General features: G+C 36.8%; 1 protein-coding gene across 1 annotated transcript in view; it reads right to left on the minus strand.

Moving 5' to 3' along the window:
• The window catches only part of SHANK2 (SH3 and multiple ankyrin repeat domains 2), a 344,135-nt gene that overhangs the window by 142,988 nt on the left and 187,041 nt on the right, over positions 1-14,106 (minus strand). The window contains exon 16 of the mRNA XM_042868615.1: positions 4,978-5,053. Within this exon, the coding sequence (XP_042724549.1) occupies positions 4,978-5,053 (76 nt within the window). The remainder of the gene's footprint in view (positions 1-4,977; positions 5,054-14,106) is intronic.

Here is a 14,106-nt window from a genome sequence, read left to right on the forward strand (position 1 = left end):
CACTACAAGTTCCTGGGACAGACAGCTTCATCTGCACTAAGGAGGCTCTCGGAGCTGTTTGTTAAAGCATATACAACTTTACCCAACACTGCAGATGACAACATCAATAGTGAATTAATAAGATATAAAGCTGAGAAGGATCTTTTTTTTTTTTTTTTTACATGTTTGTACATCCATTGGTTTTTAAGGAGTTGCTTCCATCAGCTTCTATGCTCATGAGATGTGGATGCTGCCACTGGAGTCCAGGCAGGGCCATTAGGGTTAATGAATTAAGCTTTTAATTAAGCTTTCTTACACATATCATTGTGTATGACTACACAGTCAAATTTTCCTCTTTCTCTTCATCCAAAAAAATAGAACTACCATCAGAAAGCAAATAAATTCACTACCATCATTAACTCAGTGGCAATCAGCCTTTGAAAAAAATTTATTACATCCTTTCACATGTGCTTCTTAATAGTGCTGTAGTAAAAGCAGGTCATGAAAAGACACCAAGAAAGTTTCTGTGCAGTGATTAGTACCAGTTAAAGTGGTTAGGAAAAAAAAAAAAGATGTGAAAAATCAATTGGACTGTGAAGAAAGGGGAAGTAATGGAAGGGACATTAAACCTTATATTTATATCATATACTTTGTAATTGCATAGAAGCTGGCAATTCAATTATCGTATTGACTTTTGCTATTTGACTATACTGCTGAAGGTAGCAGGCAGATGATGCAATTAATGCAGTAGTACAAGTTTCCACATGTGTATCGTAAAGTTCCCAAATCCATGAGGGTGACTGGTTCATGTGCTTCCACCAAACCATGTTTGCAATCCTTACATACCATTGAAATCTCACATTTATGTCTGTAGAGTAATAAAACTAAGTTACTTTATCAACAATAACATCCTTCAAAAGGTAGCTAATATTTTACATGTGAAAGTGCACAAGTAATTAATCTTACACATTTTAACTTATTTTTGTCTTCCCTCTGATTTTCCTGAGTGAATAACTCCCTAACCTATCTTGATGGAATCAATTCCCTCACTACATGTTAAAAAGCAGATTAAAAATTATAATTTGTAAAGATCTATAATGATTTTAATTTAAATTAAAAAGCATTCAACATCCATTCTATGCCTTAGTATTAATTTCTCTTACTAAACTGAAATTCAACAAGACTTCGTGAAATAACTGGTTTAAGGCATACAAATTGTTTTCTGGGAGCTTCTTTGTACAACATCACCCACTCAGTCTACTCAAGACAGACACAAACAAATATTTTTCCAGACAAGACTTGGTAGGTTGCCCCTTACCTCCAACTCTCAGAAGCAGCATCTCATGGTTTTTGGAACTACTGTTGAACACAAAAGCAGGGATAGCCAAAGAACTCTAGGGATGTGTCAGAGCTGTCTTATATATCTCCTTGCAATTGCATTGGTGTATCTGCTTTTTGTCTGTACCTACTTCCTGCTCCTGAGGTTACAAGGCATGCCATAAAGTGGAGACTCTAGCCTGGGGTTTGTTGCCCTAGAGGGTCTTTTCTATTTCCTTGAGTTTGATGACACAGTCCAGCCCCTGCAGGCATGGGGCTCTCTGTGTTTTCCATCTGGGATGCAGAAGGAAACCAGCAATCCCATTTTTCAGCTCAGCCTCCGGAGCTGAAGCCTGAGACGACTGTCCAGAGACATGTACGTATTCCCATTTATCCTCCTAGCATAAGAGGCTTTATCCTCTCTCAAATGTCTGCAATTGCAACAAAGCCTATCCTTCCCTTCAGTGTTCATCTGCATAGGATTAAAGGAAACTGAAAGAAATTAGTTATTAAAAGTTTTTAATAAAATAGTAAAGAAATTGCTGTAAAGGAATGGCAGCAGTGGCAGCACATGTCAGGTTCAAGAGACCACGTCATTTTTGCACAACAATTAATACATCCCATCAGCATTTAAGTCAGTTGATACATTAGTTTCAGTAGTTCCAAACATTATATAAATATGGTATTTAATGATTATTTGTACTGGCAAGGAATCCTCACTACCTTTCTGCACGTTAGTAAGCATACTATCCATTTTCATGGAATATTAATTTACGGATAATTCATTTCTTATGCGAAGCTGAAATAAGATTTAATGAACTTTCATTACTCAAGTTGCACATTTTCCTAAAGATGAAAAATGCCACGTACAATACATTTTCCTGCATGTGAATAAGCCTATTAATATAGATTTCTGAACAGAATATTTCTACTCAGCAGTTTTTGTCTTCCTGGGAGCAGGAAGGAGAAATGAGTGGAACAGAGACTTCCCCTCACTCCCCCACATCTCTGGAAAGGAATTGAGTCATATTTGTTAATACTTTGGTTTCAAAGCTCTTCTTAGCACATAAACACAATCGCCTTCTAACAAATGTTTATTAAAGCTTATCTGTGAGCAGTTATACCTTTTTTTTCTTCCTGTATTCTTCCTTTACTTTGATAGGAAACTATAACATAGTATGCTGCTTCGATTACTTCCTAACTTGGAAGTATCACAAACTGTTGTCAGTTTGACATCATGTTTGCCACTTTTAACAATCTCTCTCTGAAGAAGCCCATGCTAGGAGTTAAATGTACTCAACATATTAAAAGTCATACCAATCTCCTGTCGTTCTTAAATACAAATTCTCTTTCTTTGCCACAGTACTTAAGCAACAGTAAAATTAGCATTTAGATGTACAAAAAGCTGATCTACGTTCTCAGTCCAGTATTTGAATCTCAACTTCATGCTGCTGCATGTTTGCTATTGCAGTTTTAATAAAGCAAGTATCAGAATGCTGTTTCTCTTCTACATGGCGCATTTGAAAAGGATGAAGAAGGAAGGTTACCTTGCAACGTGGCATATGTTCCCAGTAAACACCTCATTACAGCAAGTTATTATATGTGTCTCAGGGAAAATTTATTTTCTTTTTTGGAAACTCAGTCACCAATTTTTAAATTTTTAAATTTTCTTGTATTATTATAAAAAAAACTAAAATTAACATTTCTCTCTTTAAAAAAGTGTTGGACAGGTATACCTTTCAGTTATATTTCCTGAATTTTCCCATTAAAATGGTAAGGTAGGAGAAAGTATTAATTTCAGCTTGCACTGCTGGGCTATCATTACGATCCTTCAAAATGGGACCCCTGGGATTCAGATTCTCAGGGGAAATTAATTTTCTCCAAAACTTTGCTTTATTCAGAAGCTGCTTTATTCAGAAGCTGCCAAGAGAACAATTTTAAATATACTTCAAATCTGATCATTCAATGACTAGGGTGTGTATGAAAACTTTTCATTTTATCTGATCAACTTTCCTCCCTGTAGCCTGAATTAGACAACGTAAACGCGTTAGAGCTTTGTTGCATTACACAAATCCAATACTTTAAGAGTAGGGAAAAAAAAAAAAAAGAAAGACAATTTGTCATTTTCAAATTATCATTAAGGATAGGTTTCCAAGTGGAACTATTTTGTATATGTGAGGCAATGTGATATAGCCATCACTTTTTGCTTTACTGAAACAACTCTGCTAACTCTGAAATACAGAGACAAGGCTATGGTTACAGAATGATCAGATAGTCTTGCAAAAAGCCATCATGGCTCTCTGAAAATGAAACTTTTAACCAGCTCTCTTGCTCTGCAGAACATTTACGTGTTTCATAGCACAGAATAATAGCTTTTCTTGACAACTTTATCATTATTAGACTATGTAGTCAATCACATCATTGTCCCACTGTGCAAAGCTCTGTTAACTTGGCTGATCACAGCAGGGAAATATGCAAGATGTGGAAATGGGATTTCTCTGCTCCACAGTAGCCAGAGCTGATGCCCTACAGCACACTGTGTTCTGTAACAGGAACATCAGATACTCTGAGATGGGATAATCATATCTCACCCACAAGTCTGTGCGTTCTCCCACTGTGCCACCAAACCTTCCTTCTTCATCCAGCACTGCAATAGTCCTTCAAATTACAACTCAATAGGACTAAAGCATTAGTATTTTCCAAATATTTACAAGCTGTAAGCAGCAGACAAGCAGCAGGCTCTCTGCCTTTCAGAGCTTTGCGCACTGACCAGCAGGAACAGGGAAGGATGCCTTGGGCATCCAAACAACTTCATCCGACATGAATTTCACCCTCCAAATTCTTCCAGGTTGTTTAACTGGCACAGAAATTATGCATAACCCTCAGAACTTGGACTAAGATCACATAATAGAAACAGCAGTTACCACTTTCTTTTTTTCTTGAAATAGGTAACATGCCACATGAAACTCTGCCATCATTGCTTTACACATTTCAGAACTCTTCTACAAAAAAGTTGTCTTTCTTGAAAAGCTGTAATTAGGCAGTCAAGAGAAAAGCATAAGAAATTCCAGTATGCCACCACAATTTTCTCAAGACACCAATAGCTAACTTCCTACCAGAAGCTGGCTATACATCCTATGTACATGCAGGAGAAAAACCTGCTTTGAAATCATGAATACTCAGCAGAAACTAGAAACAATTTATCTAAATTGTAAAATTCCTAATTTCCAGCAGCTTAATTTCTGCTTTGGATCTAAGATACCATCCAGAAAATTAAGTCATAAAACTTTGTTTTGGTTTTCTAATCAGAAAGTATGATTCTGCAAATAGATAGATAAAGCCTGATCTTGTGAAATATCCAGCTTAAGTTGCCTTTGACTGTGGAAACAGCTAGAACATACAGCTTCTCTGAGATGCTGATCTCCTTCACTGCTCATAAAAACGTAATAGTGAACATAAATTTGCTGTTACTTTGTTATTCATGATTTTTGTGAACCCATCCCATCCCATAAGAAAAGAATAAACTATGCTAAAAAGATCTAGAAGTAGAATGATATCTTAGAAATTCGGTTTTGTAATCTGCTTTCCTTTTCCTCTCTAAAGTCTAAATCATAAGTAACAATTAAATAAAACTCAGAAAGATTTTGTAAACAGATGACAACGGAAAAGAAAAGTCCTTACCTTGAAGCATCAAAGCTGTCATAGGATCCAACTGTGTAGTGTCTAAACAGTTTCTTTGTTCTATCTGTTCGTGTTTCTGCATAAAAAAGGGGAGCATTTAATAGTACTCCTATACTTTTTAATCAAACATTGCTTTCATTAGCAATTTCAAAGTTGATTTTCTGCTATATGTCAATAAAGAAAACTTACAATGAATTAAAATGGTCTCTAGGAGTTTTGAAGAAATTTTGACATTTGAGTTGAAACACTCTTTTACCATATCATATGCACCAAGTTAATAAATCTCTGTATATAATGTAACATATTAGTTCTAAGTTTGAATGTTCCAACTCCATTCTCAGAGGTAAAAGCATTCTTGGACTAAGAAGCAAAATAAAAGAAAAAAGAAATAAAACAAAAGAATCAATTCAGTTTGAAAAGGTAGCAAAAAATATATATGCAAATGAGTTTTTTTTTTTTTGTTTAAATATACACATGCAACACATAAAATGAAAGTATATTCAGCCATTGTATTACTCAGATAGAGAAGAATGAAGGGGGAAAAGTGCCCACACTGATTTCCATCAATCAAATAAATAGCGCTATAAGACTTGTACTAGTATTATACAGCAAAAGCAAACAATCTAACAAACTGTGGGACAAAGGATTAAGGAAAATAGAAAGAAACTGTATTTTGAAAACAGGATGATCAAAAGAATATGATACAACAACACATCCATCAAGAAAAGCCATTTAAAACTTGATATCCGTCCTTTTCTTAAGAAAAACAAGACAAAAACAAACAAAACCCCACAAAGAACAAAGCCACACATTCCACTGAAACAGATCCCATATCCAGTGGCTGCAATTTTAAATCAATCTATTACGACCATGAAATTTATGTTAACAAGTATTTCTACAGTCAGATTGGCCAATATCAATACTGGTTCAGTACAGGTCTAAGACTGTAGTTTAGAACAGTATTTATAGAATGGCAGATAAAAGAGCTAAACATATATCTTTCTCAAAAGATGTTCTCCTATTTTTTGAATGGGTATCTTGAAAAGCACCAGTCAAGCGTATGTCAAAGACACAGATGCTACTCCAGTATTTGATTTATTCTTCTTTTTCAGCAAATATCATAACCTAAAAGGTATACACTGAGAGACTATTACAAAATGCATATATAAATTACACCTTCAGGGAAGGACAAAAAATATTGTACAGGCAGTAGATAAATTTTTTGTCATATTCTTCTTCAGACAGGAAAACACGTAACAAATTTACTACCAATAGCAGCATTCATATAGAATAAAACTTTAAAAAAGAGAGCAAAGAATGAATATTCTTTGGAAGCTTTATGATTATCATTCCAAAAGCATCAATTTTCTGAACCTTACTCTGCCTTTTAACAGGAATCACACAGTCATTGCGGTTGGAAAAGACCCAAGATCACCAAGTCCAATCACCAACCCATCCCCACCGTGCCCACTGACCATTTCCCTCAGTGCCACATCTGCCTATTTCTTACACTATCTTGGCAGCCTGCTCCAACATTTGAAAGCAAAATTTGCCTGGAAATCGTGACAAGTTTTCATGACATTGAAAATTGGATGTTTCCATACTGAACACTGCTTCTTCTGCACGTGTATAACCGGTTACTTCACTGAACAGCTGAGATGTCTCTTCTTTCCACTACAATTAAAAAGCGTATATATGTATCTTCCTCATTTATCTTATCAGAAAGGAAGTGTCCTCACCTGCTTTGAAGACTTAAACATTTCAGGAATATTATTTAATCATGAGCAGAATATTTCCTCCATGTTATGTATCAATGTAAATTCTGAAAAGTTAACAGATACTTACGATACTTCAGAACAACCAATTCTAGATGTAGTAAATCCACAGCATTTGTACAGAACAGCCTTATAGATATTTAGGGCATTTATTTTTTTCCTTAGAAACATTTAGTATGTCCCCTTTGTCTTTTTCTTTATCATCTATGGGAAGACAGTTATGCAGAAACATGTTTTTCGAGGAAGGAAAAAGTCTTACATAAACACAGGTTGGTTCTCAAATCCCAAAGTATTAGCCTAACAGACATCAAAAATCACATTGAAAATTTCCTGGTTTAGCTTGCAACCATGAAATTCGCATCTGTATGACCCAGGAATTTTTGACTGGAGGACTTTCTGGCTCAGTCCAAACAAATTTTCTTAGTTCTCTAAGCCAGTCAAAGCCTTTGAGGTACACCATATCTATGTCACAACTTCGTGGATATTAAACATTACTCTGAGATATAGTGCTGTCAGATGACCAAGTGCTGGCCTTCAGGGAAAAAAAAAAAACAACCAAAACATCAAAGCAGGATGGCAGGCTTTAAACACAGTCAAGGAGCACAGTGCAGAAGAAAGCACTGGGGGACAGAGTTTGGGAAAACAAAGTTGACAAAAAAGTTTCTTTCCTTACTTTAATCAGTACAGCTGACTCTTAACAAGACTGTGGGACTTCAATATATCCCCAGCTGGAGACATAAATACAAGTACACACTCAATACAGAGGAATTATGGCTGAAAATACACATGCAGTTTGCAGCTGGCTGACAGAGTAAGGAAGTTACTTCTTCATACTGGTGCAATAATTTCCAAGATAGAAGAGGGGCTGTACTACAAGTCTAACAATAAAAAAAAAAATAATCTTGTGTAGATCAGCCAGCATCCTTCCTACTGGATGGTCAAAGAGGGAGAAAATCCCAATTACAGCATTAATTCTATCAGATAGTCTTGTTTATGCACATTCAGCCCCTTCATCATTCATTTCCAAGCAGCATTGTCTGCCAAAGACACCTTACTTTTATCCCAGACTTCAACTCCTACTGCCCTTACCCCCTGCCTTTCTGGAACAGCCAAAAAGGAGCCACCTGGTGCCTGTCTAGGTACAACAACAGTTCCACCAGGCAGCTCATCAGCTGAAGGGCTGCAGAACACCACACTGTCTTTCAAAGGGTAAGAGCGAGAAGTGTAGGGAGCAACAGCAGTACCCAAGGCTACATGGCATCTGCTCAAAGAGATTTGTCTTTGAAATAGCTCAGTGTAGGATTGTATCTCTCAACGCGCTGTAAGGGGTTCTGTGAACTGCATAGGTCACACCTTCGTTGCTAAATTTACAAGGTTAGCTTCAGAAGTCAAATTCTTGCTGTGACATGAAGAAAAAAGACGTGCATAAAGCCTGCTCCCCACTAAGAGATATTATTTTTCGCATAATCCAAAAAATCAGATTATTATCAAGAGACATGATCAGAAGCCGCATAGAAGAACACAGGATTCCTTTCACTGTTTACCACTGGCCTGTTTTCAGAAGTTGGCTAAAAGTAGTTAAAAGAACAAGGTTTGATGAAGAATTTTTTGAAGCACTTCACGCCACTGCTTGAGCCTTGTGGAACCAGATGTTTCTTCTGCAGCAACTGTTTTCTACAGTGTGATATTTCAGTGCTATTAGCAAATACAAATTTTGTGTGAGAGTGGGAGGAAAGGCAAGACACTGTAAGGCAGATAGCTTTGTTCAGCTACTCAGTAATGCCACGCCAGCACTCTTCAGCTGAGGCTAGTATCTGCTCCTTGTCACTCCTGTTCTTCTACTTTCCCCACCTCTTTGTAATTGCATTCACAGGGATTATTTGGGAACCTATTAGCTTCACAAATCCATGAACTCAAGGCTAAGTGCATGTTTTCCAAGTTGCTGTGTAAACCCTATAGTTCTTTAATTAACCTCTTTCCCTAAACCCTGACTCAGATTCCAGTCTATCTTAATATGCAGCATAAATGCAGATGATATCTATAAGGGAAAAGAATTGGGAATTTGTCATCATAATGAACAGGATAATGAAAAAAAGAAAAAAGAAAAAAAAGGTACTTAGAGAGTCCTTTCTCTAATCTGACCAAGCAATAAAAGGTACTGATATGTAACTGTAATAAATTTCTGAATTCAAGCCAGAATTGTGCAGTAAATAGGTGCTATAACACTAAAAGGTTATTTCCAGGTTCCAGTGGATTTTCATGCATTCCTACATTCCTTCAGCTTTTTACCTTTTAACCAGAGTACTTTGCAGCAATTTTGGCCCATCCAAGGCTAGTAACCCTACCTATCGCCGTTGCTGGAGTCCTTTAAGGAAACCTTTACAGATTTCTTTTTAAACTTGCTTACAGACAGATGAGAAAGAATAGCAGTAAAATAAAAGGCAAGGTCTAGAAAAACATTATTTACTAGTATTAATAATCTTGTATCATTACTGAGATGAACATGTCTCACCACAGCCAAAAGTAACTGCATGAAATTGGATCAGACCAAAAGTCATTCCAGGAGACAGAACAAAACACCCGTGTTTGCAAGATTGCTCTAGCTTTGTTTCCTTCGACAGGAAAAAAAAAAAAAAAAAAGAAAAAAAAAAAAAAGGGAACATTGATCATTCAAGATTTTCTATACTTCTTGAGAAATCTCCATTTTACTAGAGTAACTCCAGTACTATTTTTTCTATTATCTTCAGTCAGCTAGAAGACTTTCACAGTACAGGTCTTCACTGTGCTAAAGCAACAGGACATACCTGGGCATCAAGCACTGGAACAGGGTCGCAGCTAACAACTCTGTCCTCAAAATAATGCACTGATGTTCACAGACTAAAGACCAATTTATGCAAAAGCAAGGCTTCCTCTACAGCTACAGAAAATATCTTCCATAGGTGCATATCAGCATAAACCTCTCTACTTTCTGCTACAAAATGAAACAAAGAAGTCAGTAAACCACCTAAGAGACTTTATTTGCCTCAATTAATAAGCAATCTAGGAGCAACAAGAGCCCCACTACAGAGAGCCATAGAGAGGAAAAAAGTAACGTGGCCAGTTTTTTTCTTGGTCTATTTATCACTGAAGCCAATGAAGTTGCAGCAAACATAAGCACTTTGCACTGTGTATTAATGGTAATACAAAGAATAAACAACTAGCCTTTTCTTTATAACAATGCTTTAGTGTTGTGGAGATCTCAGTAATGGAGAGATTTAAATCCTGCCATTCTCAATATGATTTATAGGGTCAAATAAGGGTGATCACTATTAAGATGAAGCAATAAGATATATCCTCCTTCTCTTCTTCCACTTCAGGAGTAGTAATGGCTTTCCTCAACTGAGAAATACATCTGTGACTTCACTGCAACTTCCCTGTGTAAGCCTCGGAACTGACCATAGGGCTCCAGCAGTGCCTACAGACAGCATAATGAAAAGCTGAAAATCACTGCCATGGAAGGGAAGACATAATTCACACAGACAGATAACTCCTTTCTTGCTCTGTTTCTTCAATGATTAGCAAATAACTACTGTAAGTACGTTATGACAGACAACTCAAACACCACAGTGGTGCTATTATTTGCAGTAGATTGCTTACATACTCAATATTGTTCAGTAGAGTAGTAAACTAGGTAAAAATCCCAAAGAAACTACCTTCATTTCTTGTACTTTTCCCTGCTGCTCTTCGCAGGGCATCTCGGAGACTGTGTTTCCTAGGAAACTGCATGGGGCTGCTCTGCCAGGGGGTTCGTATCAGCCTGCTTACCAGCGCTGTGGGAAGGGTTTGAAGTGATCCACACGAGCACAGGCCAGGCAGAGGAAATGAAAGTGCCACTGCTTCCTTTGGATGTGGTATCAGAGAGACAAATATCATAAAGGGATCATGAAAGGTAAAGGCAGGGCATACTGCTATTCCAATCAAGTTAAGACATTTATTATGCTAGCAGAATTTAAGAAATAGTTTTCAATAAGAAATGGTTTTCATCCCAAGTAATAAAAAAAGTTCAAAAATGAGAGTCCAAGTCCTTGATTTTGTTGTTCTGCTGGCCAAAGTAAATCCAATAGCTTGGCACCATCATAAAAAAGAAAGCTTTTTCCCCAGCAACAACTCTGAGAGATGTTTCATTACCGCCATAGATAGCTGGAGATACTCTCTGCCGAAACAAGGTCAGATACAGCACTCTGCATGAGTCTGATAGAATGCAATACCCAGCAGAGGCAGGAGGCAAAGGCTTGCACTGTGTACCCTCTTATACTTCCTGGGGAAAAACTGCTTTTGCAGCTATTTATGTTGAGGGTTAGGCCAAAATTTATCCAAAGCTGAGAAGAGTGGTCTAAAATTCTTTGTTACTGCCAGGTACACAGACAATATGTAAGGTTAATAGACAATTTACAACAAGAGCCTTTCCTAGAACTGTTCCAATAGTATCATAAAAATACGTTGACCCTGCAGAGAAAAAAAAAAAAAAAGAAAAAAAGGAAGAAGTATATGGAATTGAAAATATCACTATGTAGAACATTTATGTTTCAGTCACAACAAAGCATTTATGTTGCATTCAAAGTATTTGCAGTACAAAATGCTAAATGATGCCAAATTACCTCTATATTAGAGGAAGCCAAATGCAAAATACGTAGCATGTTTTTTAGCTCAAAAAATGCTAATTTAGGGTGGACATCGTTGTCCTAAAACCTTGTCTCAACCTATGCTTTTCGCCACTTCTTAAGAAAACTCAGCATGTCATTATATCACAACCCTTTGCTGTTGTGGGAAAAATAATACTGGATGATGTGCTGGCCAAAATAATGCCATTTTACATGACCAGATTAATCAAAGACATATCCTACAATTTAACTACTTCTGTACTTCAGCAAAAGGCCACCAATTATAAACAGCACCCTCAGCGTTGCTGTAAGTCACAGCATAACTAAAGCTTTGTAATACAGAATGTATTAAAACATGTATTAAGGAAATAAACGCCACATTTAGGAAGACAAAAGAGTTTTGCAAAGAAGTTACCCTATTCCTTCCATTCTGTGCCTTGTAACTTCTACAGATTTAACTCATTGCAAGTTCAGTATGCTTTTTGCTTTCAAGTAACAAGGGATTTTCTTGAAAAGAGACACATTATGAACTTTGGTCTAGAAAATAACTGGATAATAAAGAAAAGTTCATGTGATATTAAAGTTCATCACAGTTCATGTTATATTCTCAGCCATTTTTTTCTTTCAGATGAAACAAAGAAACAGCAAATCTTATCTGGTATTTGAAGTTATAAAATTTGAATGCAACAGCAAATCAGATTGTTGCAATAGCAACAGATGCTCCTGTTTGGTTCCACCCCCCCCCCCCATCAACTCCTTTAAAAAAAGGAAGGAATACTTATGTTGATTCCCTTCTGTACCCTTAGAAAAAGATTAGCTGGAATGTAGTGAACTAGCTTGCTCACAAAGGATGTGGAAATGACTGATCAATGTAGCGAATCAGCAAGTTTGCTTGCAAGGGAAACTTTAATAACTGTTGGATGCATTGGAGAGGGAGTTATCAGTAGGAACAGTGGCTTCCCAGGTCATTAATTTTCCATATAATTTATGAAAAAAAGTTAATACTGAAAAAAATAGCGAGGAGTTGCTGAAAAATTTGCTTATTCTTTTTTGGAATGGATCTTACAGAGCTAACTACAAGGAATCAGGATTCGTGTAACAAGGTCACAAAATCACAGAATTGTAGGGGCTGGAAGGGACTGATGGAAGTCACCTAGTCCAAAACCTATGCTAAAGCAGTTCACTAGAATAGGCTGCAGAGTAAAACATCCAGGTCACCAGTTAAGTACAAAATTCTCTTGCTGAAGTTTAAATCTGAATGGGAACATGGCTTCATTTACTTACATCTGGATCATATAAAGAAGCAAAGTTAAACGTATGTTAAAATTGAGGCTAGTTTAATGAGCTATATTTGTTTTGCCTTTCCCCCCCCAACCCCCACCCCCATTTTTTATTACTGCCATAAGTAGAAACACAGGTAGACTGACCTTCTCTCTGTTTTTTTTTGTTTGTTTGTTTGTGTTTTACAGAACAGGCAGAGCAGACAGAACATGTTCTTCCTCCATTTGCAGAATATATGCAAAATGTGGTAGTGATCTCTAGATATGCTCTCCTGGTGCTTTCTTCAGGCCTTCAGTACCTCTGCCCCCACTTTATGACCCATCTGCAATAGAACAGTTAATCAGCCTCCAGATGCTGGAAGGTAGCTGTGTCCATGGTCCCAGTTGAAACAGACGGTTAAATTGCTTGATGTCTGGAACAGACACAGACATAGGTCTGGGTGATGTCACTGGAGGGAACAAATTGAGAGGACTTTTCCTCTTTTTCTAAAAGATTTACAAGGCTTTTCAGACTTCATTGCTTGTAAAGAGATGGATGTTGACCTGGGCCAGAGAGACTTCAAAGACTCTAGCAACCAACCAGGGAATTGATTAGTTAGAATGTATTTAGATCATTGCTGGAACATGTCATTTTTTACAAAATCGTGTCCAAAATGAAGCAACTTAAATGCATTTTGCTTATCCCTCTATTACACATTCAAAATATATAGAGTATACTTTATAAAAAACAGTTATTATTGTCAATTCCAAAGTGCCTACAAACATGTAAGAAGGCAACTTGTTTTTCCAGTTTAGACAGAACATAGGAATGTTGATCTATTGCAAATGGTTACTTGTCCTGAAGGTCAGGATGGTTTGTTCAACTACAAAGCTGAGGTGTATTGTAATGTCGCAATTCTTTGGAACTAATCTGTAGTACAGAAGCTTGAAATCATCACACTATTTCGTATTTTCCTTCTCCTCTGAAAATATTTATGTGAGTTACCTTAGCGTTGTGAGAAAAAGCAGCAGCATAATCTAAAAGGGCAGGAATCACTTGAAATTTAGTTGTTAGCTCTACAGTGGGATTCTATTCTTCACAATTTGTGAATGGAAATTTTGCAGTCCCCATCTTTCAGTGCTCCTGAACACACTTTATCTTACGCAAACACTAAGTTTTCGTATTTTACACATTTTAGGTCAAGAATAAGTATCTTTGAGCAGCAGGGGCTACTACTGCAAATAGAGAAAGCAGGCTTGGAGGTGTTAACAAAGTAAAGACTTTGCAGAATTCAGTGCTAATACACTAGCATATTGTCCAGTCTCTCTATTTCTACTTACTGCCCTAAAACAAAAAAGAAATTTAAAAAAAGGGCAAACAAAAATCAACCCTGCACATATGTGGGGAAGAAGCCTTCTTTTTCTCCACACTCAACCTAAAATAAAACTAAAAAA

Source organism: Lagopus leucura, unplaced genomic scaffold (assembly GCF_019238085.1).
Source record: "Lagopus leucura isolate 7727_CA_CO unplaced genomic scaffold, USGS_WTPT01 Super-Scaffold_1, whole genome shotgun sequence".
NCBI classification, from domain to species: domain Eukaryota; kingdom Metazoa; phylum Chordata; class Aves; order Galliformes; family Phasianidae; genus Lagopus; species Lagopus leucura.